This window comes from Periplaneta americana, chromosome 7 (assembly GCF_040183065.1).
Source record: "Periplaneta americana isolate PAMFEO1 chromosome 7, P.americana_PAMFEO1_priV1, whole genome shotgun sequence".
NCBI lineage: Eukaryota > Metazoa > Arthropoda > Insecta > Blattodea > Blattidae > Periplaneta > Periplaneta americana.
In genome coordinates this window covers 125,545,122-125,563,721 of record NC_091123.1, presented here as the reverse complement: position 1 = coordinate 125,563,721, position 18,600 = coordinate 125,545,122, and the positions used below count along the sequence as shown (strand labels likewise).

At 36.7% G+C, this 18,600-nt stretch overlaps 1 protein-coding gene across 2 annotated transcripts in view; it reads right to left on the bottom strand.

Moving 5' to 3' along the window:
- Positions 1-18,600, bottom strand: part of LOC138703430 (gastrin/cholecystokinin type B receptor-like) — a 206,350-nt gene that overhangs the window by 78,485 nt on the left and 109,265 nt on the right. For both annotated transcript variants that reach the window (XM_069831281.1, XM_069831282.1), the window contains exon 5: positions 15,140-15,303. In XM_069831281.1, the coding sequence (XP_069687382.1) occupies positions 15,140-15,303 (164 nt within the window). The remainder of the gene's footprint in view (positions 1-15,139; positions 15,304-18,600) is intronic.

Sequence of the window (18,600 nt, the reverse complement as noted above, 5' to 3'; positions counted from 1 at the left end):
AGTCTTTCACTGCAATCTCAGCATTCTCCAGTCTTTCCTATTTTCTGCCTTCCTTCTGTCTCCTCATATGGTCCATATATCTTAATGTCGTCTATCATCTGATATCTTCTGCCCCGAACTCTTCTCCCGTTCACCATTCCTTCCAGTGCATACTTCAGTAGGCAGTTTCTGCTCAGCCAGTGACCCAACCAATTCATTTTCTTCTTTCTGATCAGTTTCAGCAGCATTCTTTCTTCACCCACTCTTTCCAACACAGCTACATTTCTTATTCTGTCTGTTCACTTCATATCCACATTTAAAATGCTTCTAGTCGCTTCTCTTCTTTCACTTCGTCATAATGTCCATATAATATACATATATCATTAATCCTCTCTATGTCTCATAAATCGCTACGGCCTCCTGAGAAAGGGGAAGGTTCACTTAGAGCGTATTCCGAATCTCAGCGCTGAGCAATCTGATGGCGTCACGGTGTTTCGAATTTCAATGATGACGTCATTAATGCTCAACCACTGTCGCACCGGTTCCATCAGCTTGCAGAGGTGGTGGCAGTCTCCATCAGCCGCCATCAGTGAATCTGATTGGTTCTTGTATAGGGCGGGAATTAGCAGACGAATGACATGGTGCACTGTTGTGTCATGGCGGTGTGTTCTGCTGTATTGTTTGTAATGAACACAACGTAAAAACAATATGTTAATGGCTTATGGGCGAACATGTCAACGGACCAGTTATTGCTACTGGTTCAAGAAATAAATTGTTTATGCTCTCTTTTCTTTGAACGAGATGACAGTACGGAAATTTCGCAAAATCTTGCTAGCGTAGCACAAACAAATTGTACAGCTGCCATGATAGCCATCGAATCTTCCAGCAGTTTTGTTCCTTTTTCGCTGCAGCGTAACGTCATTGTTGTCCACCGGTCCGGTGAGATTCGGAATACGCTGTTACTCGTATATCTCACGTGATATACTCCACGTATGTGGGATGATTATCCTGGTTGTTTCAGTCTACTACTAGCTCACATTGCACATTTCACAGATTTTTTTGGTCATTTTTGAGTTTGTCCTAGTTTCTTCCAAGCACTTCTGCACCGGGCGACACTACACCAGTGATCTTATACTAGTTGCTTGAAGAAGTCTGACCATCCATCTTTTTCGTTCCCTGCCCTTAGTCCTCTTGCCTGTGTAGGGGTCCCACATGGTAATTGTCATGTATACAGAGTGGAAATGAAATAACCCTGCAGGTTTTTACAGCGAATAGCTCATGTTGTATGCAAATTAAGCTTTCAGGAATAACTCCCTGTAAAGTTAATTTGAATAATTTCGAGGGAAAAATTGTTCCGGGGCCGGGTATCGAACCCGGGACCTTTGGTTAAACGTACCAACGCTCTCCCACTGAGCTACCCGGGTAGCTCAGTGGGAGAGCGTTGGTACGTTTAACCAAAGGTCCCGGGTTCGATACCCGGCCCCGGAACAATTTTCCCTCAAAATTATTCAGCTCATGTTGTATATAACAAAAAAAAAAAAAAAAGTGCAATGCCGTATTGGTGAAAAGTTCATACTTTTCTCAGAAAAAAATGTTTATCCAAATGTTTAACACCCTCTTATTCGGTTACTATTGAGAGTAGGATCGTGATTTTGTCAATATAGATAGAAAATCTAATAAGTAATCATTTATCCCTCTGGCGTATTTCAATAGCGTGGACCGTTTTATGTAAATTTAATTTTAAAATCATTAATTTCAAGCCACTGAACAATCCGACCAAATTACAACATTGTAGCCAGAGATGGAGATAGAAGGTAGACGAAATAGACCAGTTCGTTGACTTCTTACATCTATATTACGAGAAGAAAAGCAGTGTGTTAACGGCGATGTTGCCAGAGTGCTGAAACATCCAACTTAATTTTATAATTAATCACAGAACGTAATATAGGTTTCTTATTCATTCAAGTGTACACTAACGCCCCTTAATCTGCAGGATTATTTCGCCCCCACTTTGTATAATTATGTAATGAAATCTACCGAACCTGACTGATAACGTTGGAGTCTGAGTGCTTTGAAATTAAGATGTCTGGGGATCCAATTCTCCGAGATTTCATTTATTGTGACAGTTAAATTGTAGTGTTGTAGTGGCAGTGAAAAGTTTCGAAGTGATAGTGAAAAGTATTACAGTCGCAGTGAAATGTGTCATGGTGTTAGTGCAACAGAGGTGAGCGTAAAATGAGTGTGGGGAATGATTAATCTTTGCTATAAAATATACATGTGCATGTATCGCTAATGTTGTAAATACAATTTATGTATGTATGTATGTATGTATGTGTTGTCGGCCTGGGTAGCGTAGTTGGTATAGCGCTGGCCTTCTATGCTCAAGTTTGCGGGTTCTATCCCGGCCAAGGTCGATGGCATCTAAGTATGTTTAAATGCGACAGGCTCATTTCAGTATATTTACTGGCATGTGAAAGAACTTCTGCGGGACAAAATTTCGGCACACCGGCGACGCTGATATAACCTATGCAGTTGCGAGTGTCGTTAAATAAAACATAATTTAATTTCATATGTATATTGAGGTACACCGAGCGCAATAGCTCCCAGACCTGTTACTAAATCTACGTATTACTCTGTGAAGAGATTTATTCAATCTACATACTTAGACTTCAACAAACAAAATTTGATAACACAATCTCAAGGGAAAAAATGGAATTTTCTGCATCATAATCCACAGTTAATTCCCGATTTACCACGAAAATCGTCTGTAGCTGCATTTAGATTGGCAACAGGCCATGATTGTTTGGCCAAACACCTGCATAGAATTGGAATATATCAGTCCCCTAACTGCCCATTGTGTAACTCAAACCAAGAAATGGATTCGGATCACCTCAAAATCTGTGCCTCAGTGGCTGGCCATGATAATATCTTTGAAAAATATTGGAGTGCAAGAGGTCAAATGACTTTATTGTCAAACGTCTGGCATTAGAAAACAACAACAATATAGCTCCCAAGGCAGGAGGTCTAGGGTTCGAGCTCTCGATACCGGCAATCTTGACTGAAATTTTTCATGTTCGCTCTCTCAGTCGTACCAGGCAAACTCCGGAATTGTTACTTAGCATATGGGCCACGGCAGCAAAGTTTTCTATTTAGGCCTGCTGCTGTTTAATTTGTAGACATAATCTCATACTACCGGCATTATGCCTGGTTGTAGCGCGCGTTTAGTGGGGAGGTCCGACCGCTCTCTAGCACGGGAGGAAAACGAATCGGCTGTGAGAGGCTGTGATTTAGACCCATAGTCCCGTACAAGTAATTTCCTGGTAAGAAGTAATAACAAAACGTTGTGTTGATCTTACATTTTATCAAAGCATAAATGTTGAAAATGATATCCAACTTTCTGGATGCAAGAATCACATTGATGTACAAAATTATGAAACATCCTGTGCATCTCGTTATTTGTAATTTTACTGTTTATGTTTGTGACTTTTATCTATGGAGGATTTTAAAACAGAAATTGTATGTGAACAATTTACGGGGACATCATTTTATTTTTACTTCAATTTTTATTGTACTCGAGTTTTTGAATGCACTTCACTCCCACCCCATCTACTAACGAAGTTCAACCGTCCTCCACACAGATCCAAGACCGCATATACAGTCATAGTAGCCTTACGGTCATAGTAAACAGTACGTTCCAAAAATATGTTCGCGCTTTCCAGTGACGAAAGAGCTTTCAATATTGAATCATTTTCGCACAGGTACTGTCGTCCATTTGCCTACGTCGTATCCCGGTTTCCCCCACCAGCTTTTATTCGCCAGCTAATGGCTGGGCTGTCTTAGCTGTTTTCTGAGAACATTAATTTCTGTTAGGAATTGGACGTCTGCGTAATATTATACAACTGTTTAAAATAACTTAAATAGAAGGGCTTCGTTAAGTAATTAACTGTCACGTGATTTCCCTCTTTTCTACGACCCTACGAAATAACCACTTGACGGACAGTAGACAGTATGTCTGAGTAATTTTATCTTTTCGGATCGGGCAGAAGTGAAGATTGAATTTACAGTACGTAAGGTCTCTTTTATAGAGTAGATACAGAATTATTTCAAGTTGAGTTACTAGTACGAAGGACGAAACTGATGATTGGAATTAAGTACAATAGTCTATAGTGCGATAATATGCACATTAGAACTGAAGCCTGTATCGAAATGAACGGCCACCATTAAAAAAAATGTGTTCACATATCCATATTATGATCATTTTTCAATTTAACTTCATTCTCTATATAGTACGCTAATGTGCTGTAGACAGTATAATATACTCTGCATAATGAATACGTCCACATGGACAGCTCAGTTCGTGAGTAAAAACACTAATTGTTAATACTGTACTGTATTTTGATTAAACAAAAACCTAATGAAAGTGATTAAACTCAAAAGCGCAATATTTCCTAGTTTACGTAAATGGATGAACTACTTTTCTTCCCTCCTATACCTAGTGAAGTGATTTGTTTGTATATTACACCAGTATCATCGAACTCCAGTCGTGGAAGGGGGAAGCAAACGATGTTGCTCCAGAGGTATAGGCAAGTTAATATTAAAAATGTTAGTAAAAATGAAATGATTTCCCTGTACAAACTCTTGAAGGACTGGAGATTGATATCAGGCGATTCTGAGTGAAAATACAGTTAGATACTTAAAGAAGGCTTTATAACAAAACCATCTGAAAAAATCTGCGGTATCGACTATACTAGAGGCTTTCTACAATCTGGCACTCTTTCCCTCTTTTCAAACATCTCGGTCTTGCTAATCAACCTCTCGAAGGCTTCTCCCTTCTATAGCTGAGTAGACATCATTATTCCATTGCTTCCCCGGTCATCCTTTCTTCCGCTTGCCTGGGGATGTCCCATTCCAAGTCATCTTCGGCTATCGATTTTTCTCCAGTCTCTGCAGATGACCATATCGTAATAATCTCTTGGTTCCTATGGAGTCAGTAATAGTTTCTTCTTCTTTCATTTGTCGAATGTTATTATTCGGTATGTTTTGAAACTTGCAGAGACTACAAATTCTCTAGAATTTCATTTCTACAGGCGGTTTCGTACTTTGTACGTTATTAGTACACTGACGTTCAAAGGTACCTGACCCTACTAATCGATAGTGATCGATAATTTATTGGTGTAAGTGTAGCTTCTTTGTTATTACTTCTATGCATAGTGGCGAATGTAATAATCATTCTTGCCAATCGTACATAAATATACCCGCTTCATGGAATTCAATTTTTCATCACACTCTACTGATTTTCATTTCATTTTTTTTTTCATTTCAGTTATTATATTCCATAGATCTTACATTAGCAATGAAGCTTTAAGATGTGGAACAAGTCAAAATTTTACAAGATTACAATTACAATTACAATTTTTACAAATTTTTACAATATTTTACAATACTACAATTTTGAAATTTTCTACAACTTTTTACAATATTTTGGCGAGATGTAGTGAGATGAGGTGAGGCCCGCGGATTCGCCAAAAGATTACCTGGCATTTGCCTTATGGTTGATTGTAAAACAACATTGGATTTAACTGGAAACCGCTGATATTGTAAATTATGAGAAAAATGTATGCTTAATCTACATAATCATTTTCCCTGACACTTTTTAACCGCCCCAATAGTGGTGTCACCTATTGAGAACTAGCGGAACTCTTTCAAAGTTTGTAAATTTGTTATATCTTTGGTTCTGACTTATCTCATGGTTGAAAGTTCCCTTACACCAGTAGTGGGCAAACGTTAAAGAATCTGCAACCTGCGCGACACACTGCCTATACTTTGAATGTCTTTGGGGTTAGGTATATTAGCGTCGCCGGTGTGCCGGAATTTTGTTCCGCAGGAGTTCTTTTACATACCACAAGTCTAGTGACATGAGCATGTCGCATTTAAGCACACTTAAATGTCATCGACCTGGGTCGGGATCGAACCCGCAACCTCGGGCACAGAAAGCCAGCGCTATACCAACTGCGCCACTCAGGCCGATAGCGTAATTGAGCCAGTAGATTATCGTTACTTAATCGTGATCTGCATTTTGATTTTACGATTTTCAGTTTAGAGAAGAACTATTGGCATATTTATTTATTTATTTATTTATTTATTTATTTATTTATTTATTTATTTATTTATTTATTTATTTAACCTGGTAGAGATAAGGCCATTAGGCCTTCTCTTCCCCTCTACCAGGGGATTACAACTACAATATTAAGAATACAATTATAATTTCAATTAATATTAAATTTACAAATAGAATAAAAATCAAAGTACTAACTGATTAATAAAAGCTAGACAGTCTATTGTAAAAGTTAAGAAGAGAGATGCATTTCTTTTATTAAGTAAAAATTAAATCGACCTCTACGCAGTAAGAAAATGCTTAATAAGCTTGCTTTTGAACGCTACTAAATTCCGACGGTCTCTGATGTCACTGGGTAGGGTATTTTTTTATTTTACTTGGTTATTTAACGACGCTGTATCAACTACGAGGTTATTTAGCGTCGATGGGATTGGTGATAGCGAGATATTTGGCGAGATGAGGCCGAGGATTCCCACAGATTACCTGACATTTGTCTTATGGTTGGGGAAAACTTTGGAAAAACCCAACCAGTTAATCAGCCCAAGCAGGAATCGAACCCGCGCCCGAACGCAACTCCGGATCGGCAGGCAAGCGCCTTAGCCGACTGAGCTAAGCCGGTGGCCTTTGCCTTTGTATGTTGATGTAAACATCGACTGCATTTTGGTTGCAAAGGATGTCAACTGTTGATGTTGTGTACCGTCTAACAATCGAAAAATACAAACACCTATAGGAATTCTAATCGCTTCCTTTTTCTATTCCTTCAATGCTTGATATATATATATATATATATATATATATATATATATATATATATATATATATTTTAGAGTATCGGTGTCATATAACATCCTTCTCTTAGATATTTTTAAGAAGGCTATGAACAATAAAAAGACAGCTCAACAACATATTTGTCGTCTCTAAGTACTGTTGGTGTGTTCATCTAGAATGCCCATTAACTGGCGTCTTTGTGGCGAACTTGGACACAATAGAAAAGTCTAAATGTGTAGAAATATGTAGTACCGGACGAGTCAAATCCAAGGGATTTGTGAAAACTGAATTTGAAGCCAGATACTACACACAAAGTTTTCCCTCGTTCACTCTACATAACACAATCTAAAACGCACGAGCTCATTATAATGGCAGTAAGGCTGTATTGTTGATATGTGCACTGGAACTGCGGATCCGACAAAGTAAATATAACGAGACAGATAGGTAGATAACTTTCTGCGGTAGTGAGTTCATAAACAACACGGGACAGAACTCGTGGTTTATAACTTCAATATAGGACTCGCAAGCAGGGATTACCGACGGCAGGAATGCGAACGAAACAATGCGGTAAGGAAGAGCGGGCGACAGGAAAGGTGACGAGACAGCTTGAATGATATTCTAGAGCAGTGGTATTCAAACATCTTTGCTATTGTGATCCGAAAATGCACTTTTTATATTTTAGTCCCCTGTACTGCATTGTAGTTATATGAGAAATAACAAAAAACAATGAAAATATGTAAACTGCAATAATTATCAACATATAGCTATATTAAAATATGTCAGCAAAGGAAAGTACCTCTTGAGACAACCCCACGTACCTCTGGGAGTACGCGTATCATAGATTGAATGCCACTGTTCTAGAGTACAGTCGGAAGAGAAACGACATCTATAGAATCAGTCTTGCGTTGTGATGGTTACATTACGATTTTAGTTTCAGTTTTACTGCATATGAATACGTGTCTTGTTCCAAGTGTGTTTATTTTATTATGTAGTGATAGGCGTTCCCCTCCCAAAGATCATTATTTCATTCGTAAACATATGTTGTACGTTTAATTCTCTTCGGATTTTCTCTTGCTACGCTCTTTATTTCCACAGGAAATATACTCATCTGTTTATCTTCTTGGAAGAGCCAGTACTTCCATCGGCCCGTATCTCTCGCTCCCTCGGCGTGCCTACATACACACGTCAAAACAGACAGTAACGCAACTACTGCTTTTATAAAATCGTTCCTTGCGCGACCTATAGCACCCTCGTTAGGACAGAGTTCATGTGCCCATTCTAGTGCCGAGGTCAAGAAAGCATGGAGCTCTACCTCCATACCCCCCAAGTGTCTTCATGACAAGTGAAAAAGCTACGTTTACCTTACGATAAGTTATGTTAAGTTTAATATATCACTAGGGCTCAAGAAAAGCATTGGTATCAGAGTAGTAAATAATTTCTGTATACATTGTTTACAAAATACGTCTCGTTGCAGAGTGTCTCTGCTGTGTGTAAGGAGAAGAGAAAGTGAACATTCGACACTCCTCAATAGTAGACCTCAATAGTAGTAGTGACGTGAGGTTGTATCAGAATGCTGAAACAAAGAACTGGTAATAAGGCAACTGAATTCAGAACATGGGGAAAATGTGTTTGACTTCATTGATAATATTGATATTTTTTGTGAATGTAATATTTGTTTCCAGTTAATTAATATGAAACACGAAGTAATCCTGTAAATGTAAATTCTGTTATGAGTACAAGCAGCCGCTACAGTAACAAGTCTCATGTGCACGCAAACATTTTGTGAACACAGAGATCTAAGTACTATACAACGTAGCCTATAGCCCAGGCGTCCTCAACTGACCGTGGCGCTAGTTACGTTCAGCGCCTCGCCTGCTATGTAGCGATGTCTGTGCAGGCGCACGGACACAGTTCGTTCTCTGTAGTACACAGTGACGGATCAGAAATGTCAGAAGAAGGGATGTCGATAGGCCATCCACGCCATTGAATCTGTTATTATGGGAAGAGTCATTTCTATTTGCTGAAAAGTCGGGAGTGCCCACGTGTTTGGTTTGTGGTAAAGTTCTGAATAACAGAAGGAATTTCAACGTACAACGATATTATGAAATGATTATAAAAAATATTAGGGAGAAGAACGAACCACTCTCATCCAAAAATTACTAATAACTAATGTGTATAATAATAATAATAATAATAATAATAATAATAATAATAATAATATAATAATAATAATAAACTAAACATTACACATTCTTTCCCTAACTCTATCGGTACAAAAGTAACTAATTTTTGCAATTTTTTATCTTAAATTACGTTTAATAAGCTTATTTTACATTTACTATGTTTCTAGAAAGAAAAATGTTTATTAAATACACTGTAAAGGAAAACAATTCTCTTATATAGGCTGTAGTTTGATGAAGAATAAGTATTGAATATAGTTTATTAATTTTTATTAGTTGTACATACACTGCCGAGCAAAAAAAAAAAAAAATAAAAAAAAAATAAAAAAAAACCGCTACACTTGAATAAATTTGAAATATCAATCTGTAATACAAATTATAACATTTCTGTGTGCTTCTATGGACCTGTTTGTGTTAGGCAAGTGTTAATTCATGTATTGGGAAGAAAAGTATACCCATTGGGTCGTTTGTGACACCCTCTTTGCCACTTTCTGTCCGGTACTGTATATTTATTGCTGTGCCATTAAAATTTACAACCCTAAACCCAAGCAGCTAAAACAAAGTTACTACACTATAGTTTTCTTTTTGTATTTGTGGCCTTTATTTCCATGTAATAATTTAGTTAACGGTTGTTGGAAGAAGGAATAATTTATGTCAAACATAAAATTGAAGAAACTGTTTCCAGCTTTAGGAACAAAATGGGTTGTTAAACTCAGTGTATTATTTGGCTGATTTCAGCATATTTAATGTGCTCGGTTTGTTTACTAATTTGCTAGAAGAAATTAATGATTGCATGTTTCAATTTCTTTAAGTTACAGGATAAATTTTATTATGTATATTTCAAATAGAAACACATGGAATGGTGCATAACCAAATAGGCTATAAGAATATAAGGGATATGGACAGCGCTTGAATGATTGTTTTGGTAGACCGCCACTGAGCCGGTTTCAACTATCATCCCCTCCCCTCTCCTGCACAGCAACTGATTCACTTGTAGACTTGTGCACTGTGCAGCTCCAGCCAGCACGACTGTGCGATCGGTTGACGCCTGTTATAGCCAGTACTTTTTTTCTGCTCTCTATATATCACCACAAATGATACCCTAAATTTAACTATTTTTTACTACCTAGATCTGTAGTTAGGATTGAATTGAATATTTAATTATTATACGCAAGAATTTGGACCCTAATGATGATAATAATAATCGTGATAATGATGATGGTTGTAGTGTAAGTGATGCGGTATGATGTGCAGATTATTTCTGCAAGATCGCGACTATTTAAATGTACTGCTGCATCGATTCAGAAAACATCAAACGATAAACGTCTAAACCTGTTGCTGGTGTCCAATTCAAGGGTCGAATTCTACTCATTTTGAGTAAACCAGACATCGGGTCATTGTCCCACGAGAAAGACTTCCATTCATAAGAAACACGTACTCCGTATTATGCCAGACACCAGACTATGAGGAGTGAACGTTCCGCGTCTGCAGATAAGAGTTCTCGTGTTTCACCCGCCTCGGATTCTGCAGGAACACGAACTTTATCTGCATGATAGTCATAATTAGTAGCACTCAACGCCACGTCCACATTTCCGACACAGCCGTCATGCATGTTGCTGCCTCGTTACAGCGCTGAGGGGAAAGGAAGGGCTTCTAATTGCTATAGAAGATATGATGAGATTTTCATTGTTCTTATTCCTCAATTAGACATAGAATTTAGCACGATGATACAGCTCAACATAAAATAATATCTCGTACATAACAAACATCTGTTTGTCTGGAGGAATACGAATTTGAAAACATTGAATTTCAGGAGGAATTTGAGGTTTCTAACCGCGTATTCTATAAGTATATCTATTAGTCCCCCATTGAGGGATGGGGAATGGGTTGGGGACTGTTCTTGCACGTAGGGCGCTTTTGGGAGGAGTGGATCAGGACAGCACGTTTGCACATCTCCTTTTTATGTTAGGTTAGGTTCTTTCCAAACTGAAATGACGAGTGAAACGTACAGTTAAAATTAGTCTAACCTAACCTAACCTAACCTAACCTAACCTAACCTAACCTAACATAACATAAAAAGGTTAGGTTAGGTTAGAGTAATTTTAACTGTCCTACGCTTCACTCGTCATTTCAGTTTGAAAAGAACCTAACCTAACATAAAAAGGAGATGTGCAAACGTGCTGTCCTGATCCACTCCTCTTTTGGGCCCATTGTACTACCTGGAATGGAATGGTGTGCATGCCCTAAAGCCACCCCCCCCCCCGCGCTACAGATACAGGTTTCCCTGCGGCCGCCGCCGAACTCCCTTATAGCCTACATAAATCTTTTACTACATACTACATAGGTAATTAATTAAGATGATATGTAATTTAGTTGATTTGTAAATAAATTAAGGTGATATGTAATTAATTAAGATAATATGTAATTAAGTTGGTATGTAATTAATTAAGGTGATATGTAATTATTTAAATTGGTAATAGTTGGGTGAAATAGAAGTACTTATACGTTAGATTTACGTTTGCTTATCGTAGGCGTTATTATAGAATAGTTTTTAATTATAATCCTAGGTTTATTGCATCTACTATTTATAGATTTGCATTTATTTTATTTTATTTCATTTAGGTTTCTTTTATTTTATTTCATGCAATTGTAATTATTGTATATTATATATCACTGCCACCGGGTGTATTCCCAATTGTAGTGTTAATAAATACATACAATACCACTGGATCCAGGTTCGGTGGTGACCCGCAGTACACCTTTTGACACGGAAAATGATCGCTCTCCTATAGCGTAAATTTGTGTTAAGAGGTTAGCTACAGCTTAAAGGAGTAAAATTTTGGAGATGTTCAACTTTTTTTTCCTCCATTACTCTATCATTGTACAATAATGAAAATTAGTATATGTAAAACACTGCCCTTCTGCTATATGATAAACATATTTTTACGGTTTAGAAAAAATTATTTATTATTTTTTTTCCAAAATTCAAAGTTCGCTGTGCAGTGATGAAGCGTTTCCCTCATAATTCAAAACGTATCCAACATTCTGTGATGAAATTTTTTGTGCATGTCATATCTATAATATGATGCAAAATCACTTCTATACCTTTGATGGATTGTCTGATAAAAATAAATTCATTTAAAAAAATGGTGAAATATCTAACACAAAACCAAAAAAAAAATATTTTTTATTAAAGAATGTAGTTGAAAGAGCATGATATTGTAAACATGAGTTTCAGCAATAAAATAAAAGAGAGAGAACATGAAAAAGTTAACAAGTTTATGAGTTATGAGGGAAACGCTTCATCACTGCACAGTGAACTTTGAATTTTGAATATATATATATATATATATATATATATATATTTTAAATCGTATTTTTTTAATATAGAAGAAGGATAGTGTTTTACACATACCAATTTTCATTATTATACACGATACAGTAATGGAGGAAAAAAATGTTGAATATTTCCAAACAATTTACGGCTGTAAGCTGTACCTAACCCCTTAAATGTCGTTTGAGTTAACGCGAGATTCACACTGAAAAATATTACGCATCGAGGTCCAAGGATGAAATCAAGTTGTAGCAACGACGTATCTGTTTGTCACGAAACGAAAATGAGTGGTCATCATCATCATCATCATCATCATCATCATCATCATCATCATCATCATCATCATCATCATCATCATCTTGTGAGGTGTGTCAAAAAATTTTGATGTAAAAGCCGAGAAACATCAGCAGATTTTTTTAGCCTCTCCAGCCTTAGCTTCGTCACAGCAGTTGACAGTTATACAGGGACATCATTTTATTTTTACTTCAATTTTTATTGTACCTGAGTTTTTGAATGCACTTCACTCCCACACCTTCTACTAGTAAACCTCACCCGTCCACCACACAGAACCAAGGCCGTATATGCAGTCAAAGTCGTCTTACGGTCATAGTAAACAGTATTGTGTGAGTATAGTACGTTTCAGAAATATGGTCGCATTTTCCAGTGAAGAAAGAGCATTAATTCATTATTGAATCATATTTTCGTTTGACTACGTCGCATATCCCGGTTTTCCCCCACCCGTTTCTGCTGGCCTCTCTGTAAAAGCTAGTGGCTGGGCTGTCTTAGCTTTTTTTCTGAAAACATTTGCTGTTAGGATTTGGACGTCTACGTAATATTATACAACTATGTAAAATAATTTAAATAAAAGAGCTTCGTTAAGTAAATGTCACGTGATTGTCTTCCTTTCTACGACGATATGCACAAAAGAACTGAAGCCTGTATCAAAATGAATGGTCACTATTTTCAAAACTTTGTATAAATATCCAAATTTTGTTTATTTTTAAATCTAAATGCACTTTCCATATTGTATGCTAATATGCTGTATACTAAATACTGTATAATGAATACGTTCAACTGGATAGTTCAGTTAGTGAGGAAAAAAAAATTATTGTTAATACTGTACTAAGGTCCCTGAGCCAAATAACGCCATGTATACCTTTAACGCCACCCTATTAAAATTTGTTAAAGACACAAGTTTTCGATAGTGCACTATTGTAGCCTGCATTCGCTTGCAATATAGTGATGAAATGAGTTACTAGCTGTCCGCTGACATTTACAACTGACATTATATTCCATCATTTTCCTGTTGTGTGTTGATAGTGAATGGCTGTTCTTATATCAAGGTAATAGGCAATATTTTATTTTGTGTGTTGAGCAAATAATAACTATATTAAACTATATATTTTCGTGATCCTTAAACATTCTTCTATGTATAGAAAGTATTTGCTATCTATAAAATTTGAAAATGTTAGAGAAACAGGCATGTCATGTTATCAAGTACTCAGTAGCGCTTTAACGCCATGTGGCGTTAAAGGTCTACAGACAAAATTTTAGGTTATGTTAGTACTAAGGCTGACAGTACAGCATCAGTGTGAAAACATCAGGAAAATCACTAAGCTTTCAACTTAAAAATGTTCAGAATGTGCAGTGATGATATTGGTTCAATTGCTTATCGAATTCTTAATTTTTTTTTATTTTACATAACTTAATTTTTTTGTTTTACTTATTGGAAAACATTCATATTAAACTAAGGTAAATGCTTTTGTGTTTAATAACTTTCTACTGTGTCACATTGTCTCTTTTTTGTTAAAGTAAGGAATCACTGGAAAACATATTTTCCTAATCCATCTGGTGTTTCAGATTCAGATCAAGAATCTTTCATTAGTGTTGGGTGATTTTGTATCTTTTATTAACAGAAACTCAAATTTAGTCGCTTAGTTCAATTTGTGTTGCTAGGCAAAATAATTCATTATCAATTATAAGTTATATAGGCTACTAGAAAATAGGTGGCGTTAATTGGACAACCTGTTCCTAATAACGCCAGTTTACAAAGTTTTCCTATTTGAGTTCTAATTCTTGTTCGGTATATAATATATCCATTTTCATTGTGCTATTTTGTAAAGATAAAATTAAAGTTTCTATTTCATAATTTTCGTGTTTGTACATAACTTATTTCCAGAGCAAAAGTGACTGAAGTGTTAAGGTAGCGTTATTTGGTACGTGTACCTTATATTTTGATTAAATAAAAACCTAACGAAAATTATCAAAATCAAAATCTTAATATTTCCTAGTTTAAGTAAATGGTTGCAATACCTTTCTTCCCTTCTATACCTAGTGAAGAGATTTGTTTATATTTTACTCTAATATCATGAAACTCCGGTCGTGAAAGGGGATAACAAACAGTGTTTCCGCTTCTCAATCGTTAATTCAAAGGTATAGCCAGGTTAATATGAGAAAAAACAAAATGATGTCCCGGTATTAGTAAAACTTAGCAAATGAATAAGCTAAAATAAACTACTTAGTGAGGGGAAAACCGGCATATAATTATAATACATTGTTACACGTTTATCAAAATCAGTAAGCTAAAAAAATGCTTAATGGGAACAAATTTTTATGTATTTTTTCTAATACATACGAACACAAAACAACTTTATATTGACACAATAGACAATAACTTGAGAAAAGATACAGAAACACAAGAATGGACTCATCTTTCTAATTTCCTTCCTTACAAAATAATTGGAGAATAAAATGTGAGCCTACCTGTTAGAATATGCCATGACAGTGAAAGCCGACAGCACATTTTTAGCATCCCCAGAATTGGAAAATTTAGAGATGACTTCATACGCGTAGAGAACATTCAAGATGAGCAGGGGTGCCCAACAGATCACGAAGAGCACGACAACAGCAACCAGCATCTTGATCACCTGCGTCAGGCCACACAGGAAAAATTAATCATGTATAACGTTTCACCTATATCTTAGTATTAAGATCAAGCCACATTCTACATCGTCAGTAAATATTTCATTATTCAATTGGAATTATTTTAATCTCCCAGTACAGACACATGTTTTTAAATGTTGCATAGCTTTTAATCGGCGTCTTACTTCGTTACTAGCGTGATGTGGACATACACAGTGTTGCAACGTTGTATATCGAGGAAAGTCACTATACTAAAAGCCAGGTTATGAACCGACTAAACCAGAAGCAACGTTCTGTTGCTCTCTTTCTGAGCTCTGTTGCCACATAGTGGCGCGAGATTCAAAGCGTGTTCAGCATTTGTCACCGATATGTTTAAAACAACTACTGTATATATTTCTCGATAACACTATCAACAAATATTAGTAATTAAAATTACTGTTTTTAAGAAAGCACGAGCTAATGACGCTGGTACAAAATGCGACTCGTAATGCACGTGGTACTGTAAATGAACTGGGAAGTTTGGCTACACTGTCTCCGTGATTCCGTTGCCAGATTTTCGTTAGCAGACAACATTTTCACGTGAGGTCCAATGAAAAGCTCCGTTCTCCTTCCTCCCTCCCTCCCTCCCTCCCTCCACCCCGCCATACTCAACGTGTCACCGCTGCACAGGCTACTCCTCTAACCCGCACTTTCCTCTCTCCCTGCCAACTACTTCCTGTTTAGTCGGTTCATAACGTGGCTTTTAGTATAACTTTGTTAAGAAGTAAGTTTGTAAATGAAAAATAACTATAGTTTTGTCCATAATATAGATGTAGCAATTTAAAAAAACAGAATCATCGCAGCATTCACATCGTTTTGTACTAACTTTGGTGTACCGCAACATTTTATCTGCAACGGAATCGGTCTCTTCAAGTTTTTTTTAACAAGATTCCATAGTGACGACATCGCAGGTTCCACACTTCAATACAATTAGAGTTCTGAATCTTATGAATATCCTTGCACTACTGTGGACAGTAATTTTCAGCATCGTTTCGCAGTTAAAATGTGGTGTGGTATTGTTGATGACCATCTCATTGGTCCATTTATTGTAGAGTCCACACCTGTGGAGTAACGGTCAGTGCGTCTGGCCGCGAAACCAGGTGGCCCGGGTTCGAATCCCGGTCGGGGCAAGTGGTTTTCCCTCAACCCAATACGAGTAAATGCTGGGTAACTTTCGGTGCTGGACCCCGGACTCATTTCACCGGCATTATCACCTTCAATTCATTCAGACGCTAAATAACCTAGATGTTAATAAAACGTCGTAAAATAACCCAATAAAATAAAATAAATTTATTGTAGACAACGTCTTAACGGAGCACTGTATCTTAACTTTCTACGAAGTGTTTTAATAGACTACGTGGAGGATCTTCTTTTGGCAACAAATGGCTGGTATGTACTTTCAACAAAATGGGGTCCCTGCACATTTCTGTCGTTCAGTGATCCAGCGCCTCAATTAGACCTATCTTGGACGATGAATCGGTCATTTCTTGGCCACCGATATCACCGATCTTACACCATTAGATTATTGTTTGTGGAGTTGGCCAAAGAGTAAAGTTTATAAGCGCGAAATGAAAACAAGAGAGCAATTGCTTGCACGTGTTTTAAATGCTTGCGGTCACATTACAGAATATCCGAGCCAAATTAGCAACACGGCATCTGGCTAAACGAGCTGCAGATTTCATCGGGTTGACGGTGAAAGTTTTTAGCTTGTTGTGTAAAGAGAAATGGACAATTAAACACAGCATACAGGTAACGATCTCTTAAGTCACTGTCACCTATACTGTTTCCGTTCCTCGTCGTTTTGATTGGTTTTCTAGAAAATCGTTGAGAATAAGAAATGTTAGTTTAAAGTTTTTCCTTTAGAATCACCCGTACTATCATCCTCAGTCTATGACTTTGTACTTCTGAATCACTCCTTAAATTTACTAAAACATTGTCAAGGCTTGTAACTAGAAACGGAACGCTTTCGGACATGGGCTCCTATTTGAAAATTACTAAGTTATTATCCCTAGAAATGTCTAACAAAAAGTCATTGGAACATTGTGTGTTTGTTTTTGGATAGTTAGTTTTATGGCAGAATGTTTATCCTGAAGTAGATAATTTTTTGTGTTTGTAATTTTTAATTTTTAGTAGCCTTTGGCACTCAAGAATTTTGTAAAATATAGCTACAAAATACGATATGAACACCCACAATCAAAAATGTATTGCTGTAATATTTAATGGGAAATTATTTATTTTTAAAATTTACGTTGTATAATTTTGCAGAAAAATGATTTTCTTTGTTGAATTAACACCTCGTCCATTTTCCACATTAACTACTACATATATTTTATATTATTACGTGTTTATGATATGCATGCAATTTCGATGATACAAGAAGAATAAAATACCAGAATGAATAAAAATTATGTAACTTGTCTATTTTATTGTATTAAGGATATAATGGTGGTAATCATATAGGGGGATTCAAAATACTGTGCTCACGGAGTTGTGATATAACTATTTTACCATAGGAATTCATGACATGGGAAATAATCCTGAATCATTAACTTACAATCCTGTGGATGCCAGTAATTACATTATGGACAACATACTAATCAGTAGGCAAATATTGTATGACCTTAACATGAGTTTCTTTATAACTTATATTAATAGTAATAAAATCGTTTACAGTTAAAAAAATAATAATGTCGTATTTCACCAAAAGTTGTTGGAAGTGGTGACAATTCCATTCACTGCAGACATTGCACCGTCGCGCATCGCCTGTTCGAATAATTTATTCGATACAAGTTTTGAGCTTTGTGTGCATTTCCAGCGGCTGTACCATATTTGAAAGGCATATCTTCGAGTTAGAAGGGAACTCTGGTGCACTAATACAACTACATCAGACTCTTCTAAACCACATAATATGCAGCAATTATCTTGGCTAAAAGATTTTCTGAGTCTTTCACCGATGCTTCGTGAACGAGGCTTTTGATATGCATCCAAAAGAAGTGATCAATATCAGGAGGGCGGGCTGGCCATTCAATCGGACCTTCTCTTCCGATCCAGCGCCGGGATATGCGTGTGCATTTTCAGCGGCTGCGCCATACAGTACATGAAATGCATGTCTCTGAGTTCTGTAAACGTGTATCGCTCTATTTACAAACGGCAAGAACATACGAAGCAGAAAAGAAACCAATTACCTTCAGTTCAACTGCAGAATATACAATCCACTTATTTGCGCGCACGAGTAACGGATGTAAAGATGTGATGTTACATAG